The 19,141-nt window shown below is 57.2% G+C and overlaps 1 protein-coding gene across 1 annotated transcript in view; it reads right to left on the reverse strand.

Moving 5' to 3' along the window:
- The window catches only part of ZFYVE28 (zinc finger FYVE-type containing 28), a 110,564-nt gene that overhangs the window by 54,380 nt on the left and 37,043 nt on the right, over positions 1–19,141 (reverse strand). The window contains exons 2-7 of the mRNA XM_007953491.2: positions 15,840–15,977; positions 13,099–13,301; positions 10,881–10,970; positions 9,292–9,381; positions 4,042–4,143; positions 566–1,794 (exon numbers count right to left, since the gene is read on the reverse strand). Coding sequence (XP_007951682.2) covers positions 566–1,794; positions 4,042–4,143; positions 9,292–9,381; positions 10,881–10,970; positions 13,099–13,301; positions 15,840–15,947 — 1,822 coding nt within the window. The 5' untranslated portion in view covers positions 15,948–15,977. The remainder of the gene's footprint in view (positions 1–565; positions 1,795–4,041; positions 4,144–9,291; positions 9,382–10,880; positions 10,971–13,098; positions 13,302–15,839; positions 15,978–19,141) is intronic.

A 19,141-nucleotide genomic window follows, 5' to 3' on the forward strand; every position in this document is an offset into this window, starting at 1 on the left:
GAGAAGGGAGAGGAAGAGAGGAGAAGGGAGGGGAGGGGAAGGGAGAGGAGGTGGGGAGGAGGAGTAAGTGGGAGAGTCAGGGAGGAGGGGGTAAAGGAAGAGGAGGAGTGAACAGGGAGGGGTGAGGAAGGGGGAGAGGGCGGGGGAGGGAGAGCTGGTGCAGCGTGGAGGGAAGGAGAGAGAGGAACTAGAGGAGACTGGAGAGAACTGGGAGAACCGGGGGAGGGGAGGGAAGGGAGACACAGGTGGGGAGGACCAGGCCCTTGAGAAGCTCTCGGAGCCGCCATGGCCAGCAGGTGGGTGTCTGCAGCTGAAGGACTAATTTTGGGAGCACGTGAGCCCAGCTCCCGGCCAGCCCCACCCCCCGCCCCACGGACAGTGCACCCAACACCACACCTGAGGCCTGCCCAGCACCTGTGGGGGGCCCCCAGTCCTGCCCGGGAACACGTCAGCACTGGGAGAGCCCCAAATGCAGAGCGTGAGGTCGGACCCCTCTCTGGCCTGGAAGCTTACCTGGAGCCAGCCTGGTACCCCGCTTCCTTGTGGGCCACTGGCTCCTGCTGACACTCCTCCCCGGCCTCCTTCCCAGGGTCCAGCCTTCTGACCTCGCCCTCCGGCTGACCTCCAACATCACCCTCACCTGGCGACCCGCCTCCAGGGTCCACCTGGCCCCGGGAAGAAGGGCCTTTGGGCTCCTGCCCGTCAGGGACATCTTCTGGGGGCAGAGGGGCCGTGGTGCCTGCGGGCAGTGCCTCGGGGGCAGGCCGGCCCTTCTCCAGTCCTTCCCCGGGGCCCTTGTCACTGGCCTTGGCCAGGCCCGTGTAAGAGGCGTTGATGACGCTCCCAGGACTGCACTTCTCCTGGGAACTGTCGGCCTCGTCCCTGATGTCCCCGCAGGTCCCGCAGCACACGCATGAGTTAATGAGGCAGTTGGTGGCGGCTGGGCTGAGCCTGCGAGGGTCGATGTCCACCTTCGCCGTGGGGCCCAGAGGGGCAGCCCCGATGGCTGGAGCTTCCGGGGCGGTGGCGCCCGCGCCCGAGGACATGGGCGACTTAGGGTGGAAGATGACCGTGGCCGAGAGTTTCATGCCCCCGGTCCGGTGGGCGATTATCTCGGCGGTCTCAGCGTCTTCGGTGCCAGCCTCCCAGCCGTCTAGGGACAGCTGGGCATCCTGGCAGCTGCAGGAGTTGGGGCCTGAGAGGCTGGCCGCCCACAGTTTGTCGTCTTCGGTGTTGTTATTGCGCACGTCCTCGTCCTCTGCCGCCGAAGCCTTGCCGAGCCCCGCCTCTCCGCTCTCCCTGACCTGCTCTCTCTCCTGCGGGTGGGCACAGGTGCTGCCCGCCCACCCGAAGGGGCTGCCCGGGGCCTCTCCCACCCCCACCACGTCGTCCATGAAGAACACCCTCTCCTCGTCACTGCCCTGCTCCCGAGGCGCCCTGGCAGGCGACGCCTCCCCGCGGGGGCCGCCCTCGGCCTCCGGCCTGTGAGCCGGGGACTGGCAGGCACTGGGCGGGGAGAGGAGGGACGACATCTCGTCCCCTGCCCGGTGGACCATGCGGTTCAGCTGCTCCAGCTCCTGGTCGTCGTACTGCATGGAGCAGGCCAGCTCTGCATCCGGGTCCTTGGCCTTGGTGGCAAGCGGCTCCACAGTGGGCAGGGGTGCAGGGAAGGTGGGCGCCAAGGCAGCAGGCGCCTGGACATCTGCCCGGATGGGGAAGTCCACGTCCTGTGAAATGCAGAGATTCCTCTCCAGCGTGTGCAGCTCCTCATCCGTGAGGGTCTGCAGCAAGTCCCTACGGCGACCAAGACACAAAATGGGGTGAGGTCCCAAAGGCCACGTGGAAGCCCCACCCCCACCCAAGAGTGGACACAACACCCGTGACGGCTGCACTCGCCGAAAACCAAGGAGATGTTGAACTCGGGTGATGGGACCCACAGCATGCTGGCACGGGTTTCCTCCCCTACAGAACGTGGACACAGGACAGGCCCCTCTCCAACGGTCTTTCCAAACTGTAGCTTGGGACCACAGCCATCCCAGATGGCGGGCTGTGAACTGGGCACCCCCGTCAGAGACACCGAGACGGTTTCTTAAGAAGGAGATTCTGAACCTCCGGTTCTGTGAACAAAAACTACTTGCTGGGTAAGGAGACTTGCCGCTGTTTGTGCCCAAACACAATGGTTAGGCGAGGTTCTGCCCAACCGTCTGTGTTGATGGCATCGTTCACCCAAGGCTAAACAGCCTTCACCACGACCCCACTGTCATCTGTCACCTACCCCACCCCTTGGGGGCTCTGTGGGTCAACCATCTCTGTGCCTCTCTCTCCCTCTCTCTTCACTCTGTGTTAATTTACTGTTGGAACAGTTGGAAACATACCATCCCACGGTTATCATATGATTAGAATTTAGTTTGTTTAATGGGAGTGGTATCTTTTTATCACAATAAAACATGTTGTTGTTAAGTGCCGTTGAGTCAATTCCGACTCATAGTGACCCCGTGTGAGAGGAAAACTGCCCCGTAAGGTCACCTCCGTGAGAGTGGGGCGTTGGGTCTTTCTCCCACAAGTCACTAGCTGGCTTTGAACTGCCAACCTTTCTGTGAGCAGCTGGGCACTTAACCACTGCTCCACCAGGGCTATATATACAATACACAGCTTGCCATTTTCACCATTTTTAAGTGCAGAATCCAGTGGTGGTGATATATTCACAATGTCATGCAACCTTCCCCAGTGTCTCCTGACCCTTCTCATCACCCCAAGCAGAAACACAGTATGACTGAAAACGCCATCTCCTTCTCCGTCCCTCACAGCCCTTGGTGACCCATGACCAATGGTCTGTCTCCATGTACTTGCCTATTCTGGATACAAGTTGGATCATCCAGTATTTGCCCTTTGGGGCCTGGCTTATTTCCCTTAGCGTACTGTTTCCAAGAGTCATTCAAGCTGTAGCATGCATCAGTAATGTTCGTGGCTGTGTAATGTTCCACTGTGTGCATCTACTCCATGTGGTTTATATTGGGGCAGTTGCCTTGTGCCACTTCTATACTATGCACTCACCAGAAATGCATGTGGTGTTCCCTGACACAAGTGGAATATTATGCAGCCATGGAAAGGAATGGAATTTCAATTCATGCTGCAGCACAAGTGAAGTTTGTAAGCAGTATGGTGAGTGAAAGAAGCCAGACACCAAGGGACAAATGTGGTGTGATTCCATAGATATGGAATCTATAGAAGAAGCAAATTAACAGGACAGAAATAGATTAGTGACCACCAGGGGCTGGGAGAAGAGGGGATGAGTCATTACCAAAGGGGAACAGCTTGTTGTTTGGGGTGAAGAAAGGTTTTGGAAACAGACAGTGGCGAAGGTTGTACAACGTGGTGAATGTACTAAATGTCACTGAAGGGCATATATAAAAGTGTTATGATGGTAAATGTTATGTTTTGCTTTATTTTACCCAATTGAAAAAGACAAAAGCTACAGTTTGAAAACCACTGGCCTAAGCCATGAACATGGAGCACTGATGGGGGAAATGGCTCAGCCCATGACGCTAACGGTTGGCTGCTCAAACCAGAGGCGCCTCGGCAGGAAAGCCTGGTGACCTGCTTCCGAAAGGTCACGACCTTGGGAACGCCAAGGAGCACGGTTCTCCTCTGCCCACAGGAGGCCACCGCGAGACAGTAACTCTTTGTGGGCTCGTTCAACAGCAGTCAGCTTTGGGGTCTCTGACAACCAAAAGGCAAACTGACTGTCCTTGCTAAAAAAAAAAAAAAGAAAAAAAACACGGCCTGTGTTTTGTTTTGTGCACCCATCTTAAGGCAGGGCTTGGGCCGTGAGGGTTCCCACTCACTGCACAAAAATAAAGAGTGGCAACAGCGTGCAGCGGGCATCGTCCTGGCAAAGGCAGACGAGAGACCGAGGTCACTCACAGCCACGAAGGCTGTTAACATCCTGCCCTGAAGCTCCCAGGAAGAATAGGGCTCTGGGATGGCTCACGGGGACAGCACCCCTCTCCCCTTCGGCAGCCTCCCTCCCCTCCCCCCCACCTTATTTTCCGCAGCAACGTGTGGAAGGGTCGGAACAGCTCGGACATGTCCTCCGCCTTGCGGTCCAGGTTTAGCGGTCCATCTGCGTACACCACCAGGCCACTGCGGTCAGGACACAGAAGCCGAGCAGCTGTTAGGTCTGGGCCACGAGCCCAGGCCCTCTGGTTCTAAACGCCTGGGAGCGAACGCACACTCGGGATTGGCACACGCACCCCCAGTGCACCCCTCCCCTCGCTGTCTTGGGTAGAATTGCAATTAAGTTAGCAAAGAGGCACAGAAACTGTCACCCTGGTCTTCCTGTCTGTTGAAGACAATGTGCTCAGGGTGATCTGAGGGTCATAAAAGCACCATGAAAACGTATCACATGCACCATGTCCACAACCCAGTCAGCCAGGGCCAGGCCTTTCACCAAACCTTCTCGACCATGGAAAATCCTGTTTGCTTTGAAAGATACTTGTAGACGTTTATTCGAATCAGCCTGCGAGTGATTTAGTCTGAAGTGATAAGGATGTTAGCAGTGGGGTGTGGGTAAGCAGGACCTGGGTCCCAGCAGTGACCCCACAGGGAAGCTGGGTTTCCCACCCCAACGCCAGGACCACCCGAGCCTCTGGCCACTCACCTGCCATCACCAGGGCTGCCCAAGACCCAGGGATAGTCCCTCCCACTTCCGGGGTGGGGTCCAACCAGGCAGGGATGGGTAGGACATCTGTGGGGCATTTTGGGGGAAACACTTGGGACAATGTCTTCAACTGTCTTCAGCATCCCAAGGGACTCTCAGGGCTTGGAGGCCCCAGGGCGCCCCCTGCCCACATTCCCCAAGCCCAGGTGCCACCCTGAGTCTTTTTAACCCACATTGACCACAGCCTCTCCTGGCTCCTGCCCCACAGCGGGCTGTGACAGCCTGGGCTCAGCCCAGCCCTGCCCAGCCTCACTCCTGAGCCCCAGAGGGTCCCCAGAGAAAGCTGTCTTTTGAGGCTCTGCCTGCCCTTGCCTTGCTGTCCCCACCGCTCCTTACATGCCTCCACCGCCTACCTCACCCCCCAGGTAGGACCGACCCTCACTCCTGAGGGGTACCCATGGCTCACAGCCCCCTCCATGCCTCCCTCCCCCCGGCCTGGGGCTGTGCCACTTTCATCAGTGTCCAGCCAATGTGTCCTAAAGGCTGATTTTCACAGCTGTCCCTCCAGGTGGCCCCCAGCCCACGGTCAGCACCAAACTGGTCCCCTTGGGGCTCCCACCACGCACCAGCAACCCCTGCCCAAATCAGACTCGGTTGGGTCGTCGTCCCTAGACCATCTCCCCGCCACAGAACCCGCTTGTTGAAGGCCCCCTTGGGTGCCTCAGCCCAGGCCCCCCCGGGCCCAGACACTCAGTCCTTAGCATGCCCCAGTGCCTGGGATGTCCCCCTGTGGACACAGCACCTTCCCCAGCGCCTCCCAGACGCCCGCCCACAGGCCCCCTTCTGTAAGTGGAGTTCCACCTGCATGGCTCTCTGGTTTTCCCGAGCGAGAACCCTTCATTCTATGGCTAGATAAGGTGGTCTCATGGATCCCTGGGTGGTACAAACTGTTTGTGCTTGACCACTCATCGAAAGGTTCTGTCTGGACCCACCCTGTGGCGCCACGGAAGCAAGGCCTGGCAATCTTTGTGGCGAGCACAGTCCAGCAAACCCACCAGGGCCGTTCTACTCCAACATGTGGGGTCCCATGAGTCAGACTTGCCTGGATGGCAACAGGTTTTTAAGGCTCAAGACAAAAGCAGAGTGAAAACGGACAGAAACGGAGTGGGGTTGGTGCATTTCTGCCCCGCCTTCTTGGCTCTCTTCTCTTTCAGAAGCAGTGGTGGGGGGCTGGGTCTGCCTCTGTGACCCAACGCACCAGCTTCCCCAACTGCTGTGCTCAGTGGTCAAGCCTATAGTGATCAGTCAGGTGCCCCATGGGATGCCACAATCCCAAAGGCAGGCAGACAAAGGGCGTGGAAGACTGCCTGCCAGGCCTGTCAAGGTGCCAAGACACAGCCCAGCCCGTGAATAGGCCTGTTGTTGGTCCCAGAGCAGCCGGGGCCTCCAAGAACGGCTGACGTAGGGGGGCGTGGTGCATAGTCCACCCTCTCTGTAGGCAGTCAGGGGCCTGGGGATGTCCCCTCAGCTTTAATTGGCAACCAGTGGCCTGTCCCATCCTGTTGCTGGAACATTCGGGACACTGCCCGGCCCATCCCACTGTGGTGGTATCAGCAGGCCCAGCATGTGCCCTGACTACCGGGAGGGGACACAGACAAAGTGGATGGACAGCCTGGCTGTCTGTCCCCATGGGCCAGGTGACCCTGACAAAAAGGGCAAGGCTGGGCTTCACGTCCCAGGCCTGGGACACAGGAGGGGCCCAGCAGTGTTGAGGGCTGACTGGCCCTGTCTAGGGGCGGGGGTGAGGTGCAGCCCCCAAACAGCAGCCAGGCCCACACCATGGCCGGGGTCCAGGAGGCCAGGAGCTGGGGCTGGGAGGGCTGGCGGGAGAATGAGGCTCTGGTAAGGCCCCTGCCATCGAAGCAAGCAGATGGGTCCCACGAAGCTACTGTCCGAGGGGCCGGGGGATCCGACTGTCTCACAGGGCTGTGTCCACACTACTGCCCAGGAGTGGCCGGGCAGCACCGCACAGCTGAGCCGGCAGAGGGAGGCTGGTCCCCGGAGCCTCGGGACAGGACAGGGCACGTGGAGCACACAGCGAGGGGCCTGGCCCAGGTCCTGCTTGGGGCCCCACTAGAAGGGTGTGCAGCCAATCTTCTTTAAAATAACAGTTTTTGCTTTGATACCTGTTTTCAAAAGTCATGCTTATCACGTTAAGAACATTTGTATGGGAAAGACATACTATTCTCAACTGTATTGTATATAACGTGCCTGGAATGGTTTGCGTGGGACATGAACGACTGAAGGAGCATTTTGAATCAGTTCCTTTGTTCTGGATTACTGCCCCCCCCCCTTTTATCATTACAAATGCTACATCAGTGAGTACTTTCCTGTGTTGATTACAGGTAAGCCTGTTTATTTGCACACACTGTGACACCATGTTTTTCAAACATACTGTTGAGTCGGCTGACTCACGGTGACCACACCTGTGTCAGAGTGGAACCAGGCTCCACTGCGTTTTCAGCAGCTGATCCTCTGGAAGCAGACAGCCAGGGCTTTCCTCTGCGGGACCTCTGGGTAGTCTTGAACCCCCAACCTCTTGGTTAGCAGCCAAGCACTTAACCACTGGCACCACCCAAGTACTTCCTCGGGGAATAAGAGGATATGCTCTGGAAACACCTCAGTGGGAGCTGAAAGAAATATGGCGGCTAGGCAGGTCTGAAAGTTCCGACAGGATGCTCAGGGCCACAGGGACAAAGGACAGGAAGCCTGGGTGACAGGGAAGGCCGCAGAGCACGGGCTCAGAAGGAGGTAGCTTCGTGTTGTTATTGTATTTTAAAGTAACAGTAACTATTTATAGGAGCTCTGGTAGCATAGTGCCTAAGGCACTTGACTGCTAACCAGAAGGCTGGCGGTTCAAACTCACCAGCCACTCTTTGGAAGGAAGATGGGGCAATCTACTTCTGTACTGATACTGCCTCGGAAACCCAAGGAGGGGTCGCTATGAGTCGGGTCTGACTCGATGGCACAAAACAACAACAACAACATTTATATGGTTTTGTCCCAGTTTTTTAAGCACAGTGAAGTGAAGTAAGGACCCAAAATGTTTATTGTTTGTCTTTAAATTGACTATGGCCGTGCAGAGACGTTTGCCAGGAAAGAAAACAACACGGCAGAGTCGTGTGGACACCATCAGCAGCGCCAGTGCCGTGGGAGCAGTGTTGGGCGCCCACCCCGAGGGTGCTTCACCCACTGGAGGCGCCTGACCTCCAAGTCCTCCACCTTCAACGGACAGAGGATTCTCGAATCCAACTGCTGGTGGGATTTTAAAGGGTGACGTGCCCCTTCTCTGACTTTTCTGATTTGTTCACCTCGTGCAAGGAAACAGCAACTTTCTACCAAAGAGGAAAATGACCAAAGCGTCAGAGCTCTAGAACAAATGGGCCAGCCTGAGACCCCTCAGAGGAGGAATAACCCCTTCAGTGGCAGAGCCGGCACACAGGACGTGTGCAGGTGGCCGGGCGCCACATGTCCTCCTTACAGTCAAATCTGGACATTCACCCGGGGCTGGAGCCAACAGGTCTTAGGGCTCCCCCAGCTCAGCATCTCCAGAGTCCTGCGCAAGGCCCCAAGCTCCTGCCCCCGCAGCCCTTCCCCATAGGAGCCCTTACTCTCATTCAAAGTCTCCCAGCCCCTCCCAAGGCAAACAGGCTGGTCTGGCCTGTCGATCCCAGCGTGTCACAGGCGGGGGTGGTGTGACCCCACTGCAGCACCCTGACCCGGCCCTCACCCTCCTGCACACAGCTCAGGGCTAGTCTAGGTCCTGGCCAAGGAGGGAAGCACTTGGCCCCTGGAGGCTGGAGCCAGCCCTTCCTGCTGCCCTGTTCCTACCCCACTGGCGCTCTGCAACCCTGTCTCCCAGAAGGGAGTCCAGTGCTGGCGCTCAGGGCACTGCTGTGGCACCCACAATTCAGGCGCCCCTTGGCCCTCTCTGGGCGCCTCTCCATGGCCCATGCCTGGACCAGTCCTGATCCCCGTGTATACCTTACACCCCCCAAGCCACTTCGCTGGCGTCCACATCTCCAACTGCTTCCTGTAGCTGAGGGTTCCTGGCCCCCACTCTCTGCCCAGCTCCGTGGCCAGAATGGGCCGTGGTTCGTTCTGCTGTGCAGGGTCGCTATGAGTCGGAGCCGACCCGACGGCATCAACAACACACCTGTCCACCCGCCACAGACCCCAGTCCTCTCCTTGCAGTACCCCTGGCCCACCCATGGCCCCTCCTCCGCCCTCTGGGACCACCCCACCCAGATTCTCTCCTCCAGCAGAGGGAAGGGGCCTGCCCGGGAGTCTGGGTGTGGCCCTGCAGCAGGGGACCAAGCCCCGAGCACTGGGTGTGGCCTGGGTCCCAGAAGCTCTGAGAAGCCCCACAAGAGCCCCAGCCTCACTTCCTCGTCTGCTGAAGGACAATGGTGGGCCTGCCGGGGCTACTCCATGTGGCTGAACGGCCACCCACCCAGGGGCCCCAGCACCGCATCAGCACCCAGAGAAAACCGGGCCACACCAAGCCAAGGTGGGACAGTCCCACCAGGTATCTGCAAAATGATGGCTCAGGCCCCAGGCCAGACACTCACCACACGATGGCCAACCGGGGAATGGTGAACATGAGGGCCGGCTCGTAGTCATCAATCATGTCCTGGGTGAGGTACCCGAAGTCCAGGGCTCTGGCGAGGAACAGAGACGGTGGGAAGGGGCAGGCCTGTGTCCACAGGTCAGACCCACGTCCACAGGGCAGCGTGCTCAGCCTGCACCTACACTCACACTCAGCGGACAAGTCAGGAGGGTGGTATGTGCAGAGGGCCAAGGACGGGGCTGCCGCCTGTCCCAGAGCTTCTGGAATCTCCTGCCTGATCCCACCCCTGTCCCGGGAGGGAGGGACATAACAGGAAGTGGGCGAAGAAGTCTGTGCCTGATGCAGGGACAGGTGGGGCACCGAGGGAAGAAAGCATGACTTCCAACCAAACAGAAGGAGAGAGGTGACCCGTCACACACTTTGCTGCCCCAGGGAATGGAAACAGCATGGAGTGAAGAGTAAAGGCAGGGGAAACGCCGCCCGCGGGACTGAGGGCCTCCCTGCACAGCTGAAATTACTCTCTGGGATCTGCTTTGGCCCATGGGTACCACAGGCTGTCCTTCGCACGCGCTCAGGGCATCACAGTTTATCAAAATAAAAGGAAATTTCTGTCGTCTCATTTTCTGAAAATATGAAACACCCTCCAAGCATAAACAGGGAAGAATCTGTCTTTTGAAAAATAAACTATAACATGGCAGCAGGCATGTGGAGAACGTCTGTGAGCCAACCACACTAATCAAACAGTAGAATCGCTGCAGGACACACCTCAACCTCGAAGTCCGTACACAAACTCTGACTTCAGATGGTGGTATAGGCCCAGTGAGAGTGCCAATAATTCACCCCCCAAAACCCCGTTCCACAGACCAGAAATCCAGCCAGGGCCCATCCCGGCCTGTGGAAGTGAGGGGGATGGAGGTGAAGGGGAGAAGGAGGAAGAAGTGAAGAAGTGTGGAGGAGACGTGAACATTTGAAGGGGTGAAGTGAGCAGGGGACATCATGGGCCGTGACGGCTCCAGGGAGGTGAAGGGGTAGGGAGAGGTCGGGAGGAAGTGTGGAGGGGAGGAGTAACGTGAATCGGTGAAGGTGAGGTGTAGAGGTGAGGAACTGCGAGGGGAGGAGGTGAGGTGAACAGGTGAGAAGTGGCATGGAGGTCTGGAGGACAGAAGGGGTGGAGGTACTGAGGTGAGGTGGTGAGGAAGGGTGCGGGTGAGGAGGGGAAGTGCACAGGTGAGGACACAGAGGTGAAGTGCGGAGGCCAGGGCCCGTCCTCTGCTGGGGCCCTGGCCTCGCGCTCCGGGGCCCCTACTGAGGGAGGCCCACCCTGGTGGCTGCTCCTTCTCTGCCCCCACCCTCTCCCCATGATCTTCATCTGTGGGGCCTGCCCTCTGGAGAGAGAAGAGGTCCATGCGGCAGGCAGGTTGGAGGCCTGTCTCCCCTGCACCCACTGAGGCAATGGCAGAGATGGTCAGCAAGGAGGGGCTTGTGTGACTTGTCGTCACCCCCTGGGGTGCCTCAGCTCCCAGAGGCCGGGAGGAGCAGGGCCCCCGGTGTCCAGACACCCCACGGGTGGTGGCCCCGGCCACTCCTCACCTCTCCACCGTCTCACAGAAGAGGACAATGACCTCCTGCTGCACATAGTACTCCCGGGGGGACTTCACAGGCACCATGGCCGAGACGTAGCTACAGACACACGGAGATGTCAGGTTAAACCGGATCAAACCACTCTGACTACGAGGCCACCCCGTTTTGACAATTTCATAGATGCACTTGGCAGTGCTACAATTCTGATTTATAAATTAAAGCCCTCCTCAGGGACAGGCGGGTCTGGGCCCCTCTCATGCTGCCCACCCCCAGAACCATGACTGCCCGTTACATTACTGTCCCCTCCTGGGTGAATGCGTGGGTGGGTAAGCTGTCCATGAGCCCCCATCGTGGGCAAGGCTGGACCCTGGAGTCAGTGCTGGGCGGGCACCCAGGGAATGCACACACAATGTGAGCTGAGCTGAACTCACAGAGCAATGGGTTTGTCCGACCTTACCCCCTGCCTGACTTTTCCTTCTAAATTAATAACTCTAATTTGTCTTGTTACACAAGCTCATTGGAGAACAGCTGGGGAAGACGGGAAGTTGAAAGAAGGAGTAAAACTCAGCTTCCGTGGTCCCCTAACTAGAGGGCCTCGCCATGGCGCTGGCTGGTCCCCGGCTTGGGGTAGGAAGATGGCGCAGCGGGCAGTTGCCATCAGCCGGGACCATCTGGACTTGGGGTCCTGTCCCTTCCACCTGCGTTTGGCCCCTTCACCTTGAGCCTCCTCAAAGGCCCTCCCCACAGAAGCCAGGGTTGCCAGGCCCCTCCCTGCCCCTCAAGGGGCAACCCCTCAAGGGGGCACTTATGCGGGCGCAGGGGGCTGGTGATCAACCACGTGGAGGAGGCTGGGGGCTCCAGCTCTTTAAAGGGTCAACAGTAGCAACCTGGGTGGGTGGCAGCGGGGGCAGGGGGACAGATATGAAGCGGGTGGCTGCCCTCAGAGCCAGTGATGTTGATGCTGACATGTGAAGTGAGGAGTGAGTGAGTGAGTGTGTGTGGTGTGTGCACATGTGGGGTGCATGTGTGCATGTGGGATGTGTATGTGAGATGTGTACATGTGGGGTGTGAGGCTTGTGGGGGGGAGGGTGCATGTGTGGGGTGTGCATGTGTGTGTATGCTTTGTGTATATATGTGGGGTATATATGTGTATGTGGGTGTGGGTGTGTGTATGTGATGTGGGGTGGTGGTGTGTGTGTCTGTGATATGAGCACGTGTGGGGTGTGTGTGGGGATGTGCATTTGTGTGAGAGAGGTGTGTATGTGGTGTGTGTATGTATGTGGTATGTGTATGTGTGGGGTAAATGGATGGGATGTATGCATGATGGACATATGAATGTGTGTGGTATGTGTATGTGGTGTGTATATGAGTGTGCGGTGTCTGTATGGTGTGTGTGTACATGTGTGATGTGTGAGTGTGTGTCTGTATGGTGTGTGGGATGTATGTATGTGGTGTCTGTAGTGTGTGGTACATGCATGTGTGATGTGTGTGTGTGGTATGTGTGTGTGTGGTATGTGCGTGTGTGTGGTGTGTGCACGTGCGAAGAAGATCTATGTGGTGTGTATGTGGTGTGTGGGGGATGTATGTTTGGGGGGGATGTGGGGGAATGTGGAGAGTGATGTATGTGTGGTGTGTATATGTACGAGGTGTGTATATGTATATGTGGGATGTGGGGGGCACTGTGAGCCCTTCCTGACTCTGCACTCCCTCCGAGGTCTTTGCCTTGGGCCCTGTATCCGCGGAGCTGGGGTGCCCTCAGATCCCAGCACACCAAGAAGGGGATTGGCAGGTACTGTGGAGTGAGTGCATGATTAAATGAGGACAAACGAGGCCTGGGTGCAGATGGCGGATGGAGGGTGGAGGGTGGAGGGCGGAGGGCACAGGGCAGAGGTTGAGGGTGAGGACTGAGGGCAGGGCCAGGAGGCAACGTGAGGCTGACGTGCTGGAACCTCCCAGGTGTGTCAGGAGGGGCAGAGGTGGTGGTTGGTCTGGGACACCTGGGTCACCTCCAGCTCTGAGGACGCACCACCTGGGTCGCCTCCCTCCCTGGAGGGTCCTCGAACTTCGTCCCCTGCGGGGATCCCAGCCTCGGCTCCTCGCCCAGGGGAATGCTTGGACTTGAAATATCAGAAGGAGCCCCCCGAGCCACCCCCCCCAGCCCCCGACTCATGAAGCAAAGGCCCCATGTGGTCCCCCCCACCCGCGACCCGCGTGTGACCTGAGTCACCTCAGTTCGAACTCCGCGAACAAGACGTCAAAGTGGCGCAGCGCCTCCCGCAGCTTCTCCGTGTAGGCGCTGAGGTCGCGCAGCGCCTGGTCACGCAGGGCGCTCCGCACGTCCTCCAGGCTGCGCGTCAGCTCCTTGGCCAGCGGCCGCATGGCCATGCTCTCCAGCTCTCGGTTCATGATGATGGAGCCGGCGGCCAGGCACTGGGGCGAGAGGGCGGGGGTCAGGGCCACGGGGCACAGACGCCCTGCCGAACCCACAGCCACCACACCCAGAGGGACAGAGGCCACATCCTTCACTGCACGCGTGTCCTCAGCTCTGCGGAGAGCGAGGGGAGCCCTGGCACGCTTAAAAATACTGAAAAAGGGCCCGTCCTGGGAGCAGGTTCTGGTGGCCAAAGCCAGGCGGAGGCCCGTGGAGGAGGGAAGTGGAGGGGCAGAGCAGGGGCACCCTGCTGACACAGCCGTCACCCCCGAGACCCTCTCCTGGAAGCCCCTTTACCATCCACATGCTGCATCTCGGCCACGTGTCTCAGGCCCTGGGCACCTGCGCCCTCCCGGTCCCCTATCCAGGGTTTCTCTTCCCTTCACAGCTATCATAGATTTGGCCAGAGGCCGACATGGCCCTCCCACGGCCCAGACAGGGGGGCTGCCGTAAGGCCCTGGAGTCTGCGGGGGCTCCATGCAGGGGGCCAGCACAGCCCTGGCTGCCTGATTTCTGCCCACTCCCTGTCCACGGGGGATGACTACTGGGGGGCCCCGAGCATCCCAACTCCGAGTTCAGCCGCTGGTCCCCACCGTTCTGCAGGCCTGTGTCAGATCCCACGGCTCTGAGGAACCTGCCCACGAACCCGAGTATCAGCATGAGAGCCGCGGCTCCTGGGAAGGTTAAGGGCTCCTCTGCACCCACAAATCCACCGGGGCTGCCTGGGTGCCAGAAGATGCCCCGTGCTTGCCCACGTAACTCCACACCCCCATCACTCCCACCCTCCCAGGCCTGTCCATCACAGAGGGCCACAGGGGTGACCCGGTAACAGGGGCACGTGTATAAACTCTGCTCTCTGGCCAAGGGGGCCCCTGTCCCCCGCGCTGGCCTAACGGGGGTGTCTAAACTCTTCGCTAGTCTTTTCCCAGCTGCCGCTGGCTACCAGCTTCACCAGACTGGAGGCCAAACCAGTCCCCCATCAATCCCCGTCGGGGACAGCTTCCGGGTTCCGAGTGGGAAGGCCGAGGGCTGTCCAGACTCCACCTTAGAGGGGAGAGCCGGGCTCAAGGCAGCCCTGGAGGCCACATGCCCAGCCAGAGGGCCTTAGGGGGCTTACCTGCACCCTCTCATGCCTCCCCCCGGCTCCCCCGTGCCCTGGGAACCCCACTTTGTTGTTGATGTTGTTATGTGCCGTCAAGTCAAACCCGACTCATAGCGACCCCTCCTTGGGTTTCCGAGGCGGTATCACTACAGAAGTAGGATTGCCCAACCTTCCTTCCGAGGAGTGGCTGGTGGGTTTGAACCGCCAGCCGTCTGGTTAGCAGGCAAGTGCCTTAGCCACTATGCTACCAGAGGGACCCCACTTTAGGGAGGGGAAACAGGGTGGGGTGATAACCTGCTGAGGGCACCCACGAACAACCAGAATGGCAGTGGAGGACACCCCAAAGGGTTCAGAGCAGACGGGGGGGGCAAGGCACAGGCATGGCTTCCAAAGGCCTGGGCCAGGACGGGGCACCCCAGGGCTTCACCAGGGGGAGGCAGGTAGGATGCTGGACAGTAAGAGGGGGCCAGAGCCCACCTGGGCAGCACAACTCCTGCCCCTTGAGGCCTGGAGCACGTGCAGGGGGAGCCGTGGGAGAGCCCCGGGGCAGGGGGCAGGCTGGTGTGCCCCCTGGGGGTGGGGTGCTCACTGGCCGGAGATTACTATGAGGTAACCTGGGTGGTGAGCCCAGCCCACCTCCCACAACTTGGGTGAGAACCAACTTCCCGTGGTCATCACTGTGGGGAGGGGGGCTGTTGTTCTTAGTGGCCACCAAGAACTACTTCAGAGGCGTCCCTGGATGGCCAAGCGCTGGCTGGGCTAAGGCGCCTGGTGGCAAAACGGTACGTGCTCAGCTGCTGACTGAAAGGTTGTGGGTCCAAACCCCCCGAGACCTGGCGATTTGCTGCGGTGAAAATTACAGCCTAGAAAACCCCGTGAGGCGGTCCTAGTCTGTCACACGGCCTTAGTGTGAGATCCATAGGACAGCACTCAACAACAAGCAGCCCCGGGCTACTAACCAGAAGGCTGGTGCTCCGAAAGTAGCCAGAGGGACTTCAACGCAGAGGCCCGGGCATCTGCTCGGAAAGGCCACAGCCTGCAAACCCTACAGAGTAGTTCTCCGCGGATGCATTTGGGGTCATGCGTGACACCAAAGCAACTAGTAAGTACTGGTGCCAACAGCTTATATGGACATCTGAACAAAGAACCACTATTAGGCACTACATTCCAGGGCCTTGAGAATCTTCTAAAAATCAAAGGGAAAAGTCTTGTGTATTTGCACACGCAGTGCCGTTTTGGGGGAGCAAGACCGCGGCTTTTCCCGTGGAAAGGGGGGCACTGTGAACGGGAGGCCCTAGGAACTCTTGGAGAAAGAAAGCAGCGCGCGGGCACGCGTCTCAGGCACGCGCGCGCACGCTGGTATCGTGCACAGACGCCGCCAGCGGACGCCTGGCCGCGCGCCCGCCGCTACGTCACCGGCAGCCACGCCTCCTACCTCGGCGCCGAACCACAGCTGGCCGGCCAGGTTGTCGTGGCGGATCTCCTCCGGGAACTTGACGCAGAAGTCCCGCGGGGCACGCTCGCGGGGGATGCACTCGTCCATGATCTGGTTGACGATGCTCAGCACGTTGTCCTGGAACAGAAAGGGACAGCGGATGACGCTGCCTCCCGCGCCTCCCAGTGGGCGGGACCGGCTCCACCAATGCACCCCTTGAAGAACATTCGGTACCTGCCCCTGTTCTGTAGGATTAGGAGAAGTGGGGCAGAAACGCACCCCTGCCTGCTGAACAATTGCTACAAAAAGTACATGCATTCCCGAAGTACCTAAAGCGGAGACTGCCGCCCCCACCCCACTCCAAGTCCTGTTCCACACGTGGGTTTTTGCATATTTACCTCCGGTGCGGTGCGGGGAAGCCTCTGGGATGCTCTCTTTTCATTTTACTAAGGGGAGGGGGGAGCTTCCCATGTTACTATGGAGATTTTACGTCACCCTAGTAACTGCTGTACCGTATTCCTTCGAGTAGACACAGCCCCTGTTCCCCAGTGATCAATACTGTAACTCCTGGAGGCCTTTAGTTAGCCATAGTGACCACCCCGTGGCCTCCAGAATTACAACAGAATAACTTTCTGTTGTTTTAAGTCACCGGGTTTGTGGGTCTTTGTTAGGGCAGTCCCTGGAAACACACATATTCCTGGATTGTTCTAGTGATGTCATATACCCATGTCAGGACAGCCCAGGACCTATGCAGTGCTCATGACGCAGACGTCTGCTGTCAGACAGCAGCATCCCTAAGAGACAACACGTGAGACCAGCCATCTCAGACTGACCCACTGAGTGGGCGTACTGGTCCTTCCCTGTAGGACACAATGTCCCCTGTATCTTCTCCAGGATCAGGGATTGCAGGAGCCAGGCTGTCAGAGACTCACCCAGCTGTGGACCCAGGGAAAGCCTTCCTCCTCTCAGAATCTCCTCAGGAGAGTGAGGGGCACAGACCTACCTCTTGGGTTAGGGGACATCAGGAATGTCAAGGCCAAGCACAGTTGGTCCCTCACTCCTCCATTCAGGCGTCACCCCCTCCCGATGCCTCTCAGACCAGTAGATCAATAACAGCAGTGCACATGAGTCAATGAACAATAGTGGGGCGTTGGGTCCTTGGGATGCTGAGACCTGACTCTGCCCTCCTGGGACAGGCCACTCCACTTCTCTGACCCCTGTGGCGCTGGTCAGTAAAACGGACACAGCATTGGTAAAACACTGGGCTCCAGCCTGGCAGAGCCCTCGCTACACTCTTTTGTTTTAAAGATTCTTTACAATTATTTTAATCTATTTCCTCATGTTCCAAGTATAACAAACCACTTTTTATACCTTCGGTGTTGCAGTCAAACGGTCGCTGCTCTTAGTGGCCATCCAGTCAGCTCTAGCTCTGGGTGACGCCGTGTACAACAGAACAAAACCTGCCCGGAGTCGCATCCTCCTGGTAGCTGCTATGTTTACATCCAGCGTTGAGCCACTGTGTCCTTCTATCCCACTGAGCCTTTCCCTCGTTTTCACCGGCCCTCCCTTTTACCAAACGTGACGTCCTTCTCTAGTGGTCTGTCTTTCCTGGTGACGTGTCCAAAGTAAGACAGCTGAAGTCTCACCATGCCCACTTCCAAGGAACATTCAGGCTTACAAAGGCAAAAAAAGCTCATTGTATTACATTATAAATGATGATCATTCTTTCCTTTAAAATGAGCCTATCCTTTTAAAAAATCGAGCATGTATTCCATAGAATTGCATAAACATGGAAACGTTAAACTTTGTCGTCTTTGTTAAATACAAAATGAATACATGTTCATCACAAGAAAATCTGAAAGGATGGACAAGTATTGACAAGTACTGTCATTGTTAGGTGCCAGCAAGTGCGACCTCGTGAACAACAGGATGCAACACGTGTTTTTAAGAGACCAGAGGTATCACTAATAATGACTGTTCCCATCGAGGTATCTTTTCTGTTTCAGTACTTCGGACACCTGTTGTCCCTCTTGTTGTCAGGTGCCACCGAGTTGGCTCTGACTCCCAGTGACCCCACGTACAACAGAATGAAACACTGTCCAGTCGGGTGCCACCCTCACGATACTTGCCATACTTGAAGCCCACTGTCGCAGCCACCGTGTTGACCATCTCAGGGAGGTTCTTACCCTTTGTCACCGACGGAAAAGTGCAGAAGCAGGAAAATGTCCTTAGGAAAACACTACTACAGGGTGGGGTCTTCCTTTTAGTCCTTTTCTTCCCTGGATCTCTTTTCAACCAGAGTTGAGATCATCCCGTGACATAATTTTCTATTCTGCTGGTCTAATGTATTGCTGGAGCGCGTTATCATAACTGCTCACCAGCCCAGTGTTTGACAGATAGCTGATAAGATCCCAGCACACGGAGCCTTCCACGCACAAGCTCCACGCCCTCTCCGCTGGGCACTTACGGTGCCGCTGGGCACTTACGGTGCTGATTCTTCCGCACTGTAAATAAGGCCGCAGTCAACATCACCACGCGGGACGCTCTGATTCTAGGTTATTTCCTTAGAATCTATTGCTTTCTAAAAATGGAGTTACAAAGTCAGGAGTGTGAGATGCTGTGACTGATTACATTCTGCCAAACTGCTTTCCAGAATGATCGCCGTCATCGACGTCCTCACCCTCAGCAATTTTAAATCTTGACTTCCCTCCTTTCTGCCCTGTGAGGCTTAAGTTTCATTTTTCTTAAGAAGCAGATAAGAAAAATCGCCAGGAGCGTGATTTTTAGACACTTGACCTTTCTGACATAAGACGTCAATACACTAAACTCGAGGGAATTCTACAGCGTGAGGAAAAAGTTAATCCTTATAATACAAAAAGACAATCCAGCTGGTATCAAGTCATACTATTGCCAGTTGTTTTTTTTTAAAGGTTTTCTGGACAGGAAATTCCTTTACTCACCACTCAATGAACTAATGAACAAATGATGGGAAATACTAATAGTAGTTGATGCTGGCTGCCTTCAAGTCAGCTCCCAATCATGGAGACTTACTCACAACACACAAAACCTTGTCGGCGCCTGTGCTATCTTCACGACCGTGGGCATGCTTGGGTCCACTACTGTGGTCACTATGTCAGTCCGTCACATTTAAGGCTTCCCTCATTTTGGGGGACCCTCTACTTTACCAAGCATGATGTCCTTTCCTGGCAACTCATCTTTCCTGGTGATGTATCCAAAGTAAGTGGGTCAAAGTCTTGCCAACAACAGGCAGGACTCGGGGGCTCAGAGAGGGGGGGTGGCTT

This window comes from Orycteropus afer, unplaced genomic scaffold (assembly GCF_000298275.1).
Source record: "Orycteropus afer afer isolate SDZICR_OR568_19922 unplaced genomic scaffold, OryAfe1.0 scaffold00398, whole genome shotgun sequence".
Lineage (NCBI taxonomy): Eukaryota > Metazoa > Chordata > Mammalia > Tubulidentata > Orycteropodidae > Orycteropus > Orycteropus afer.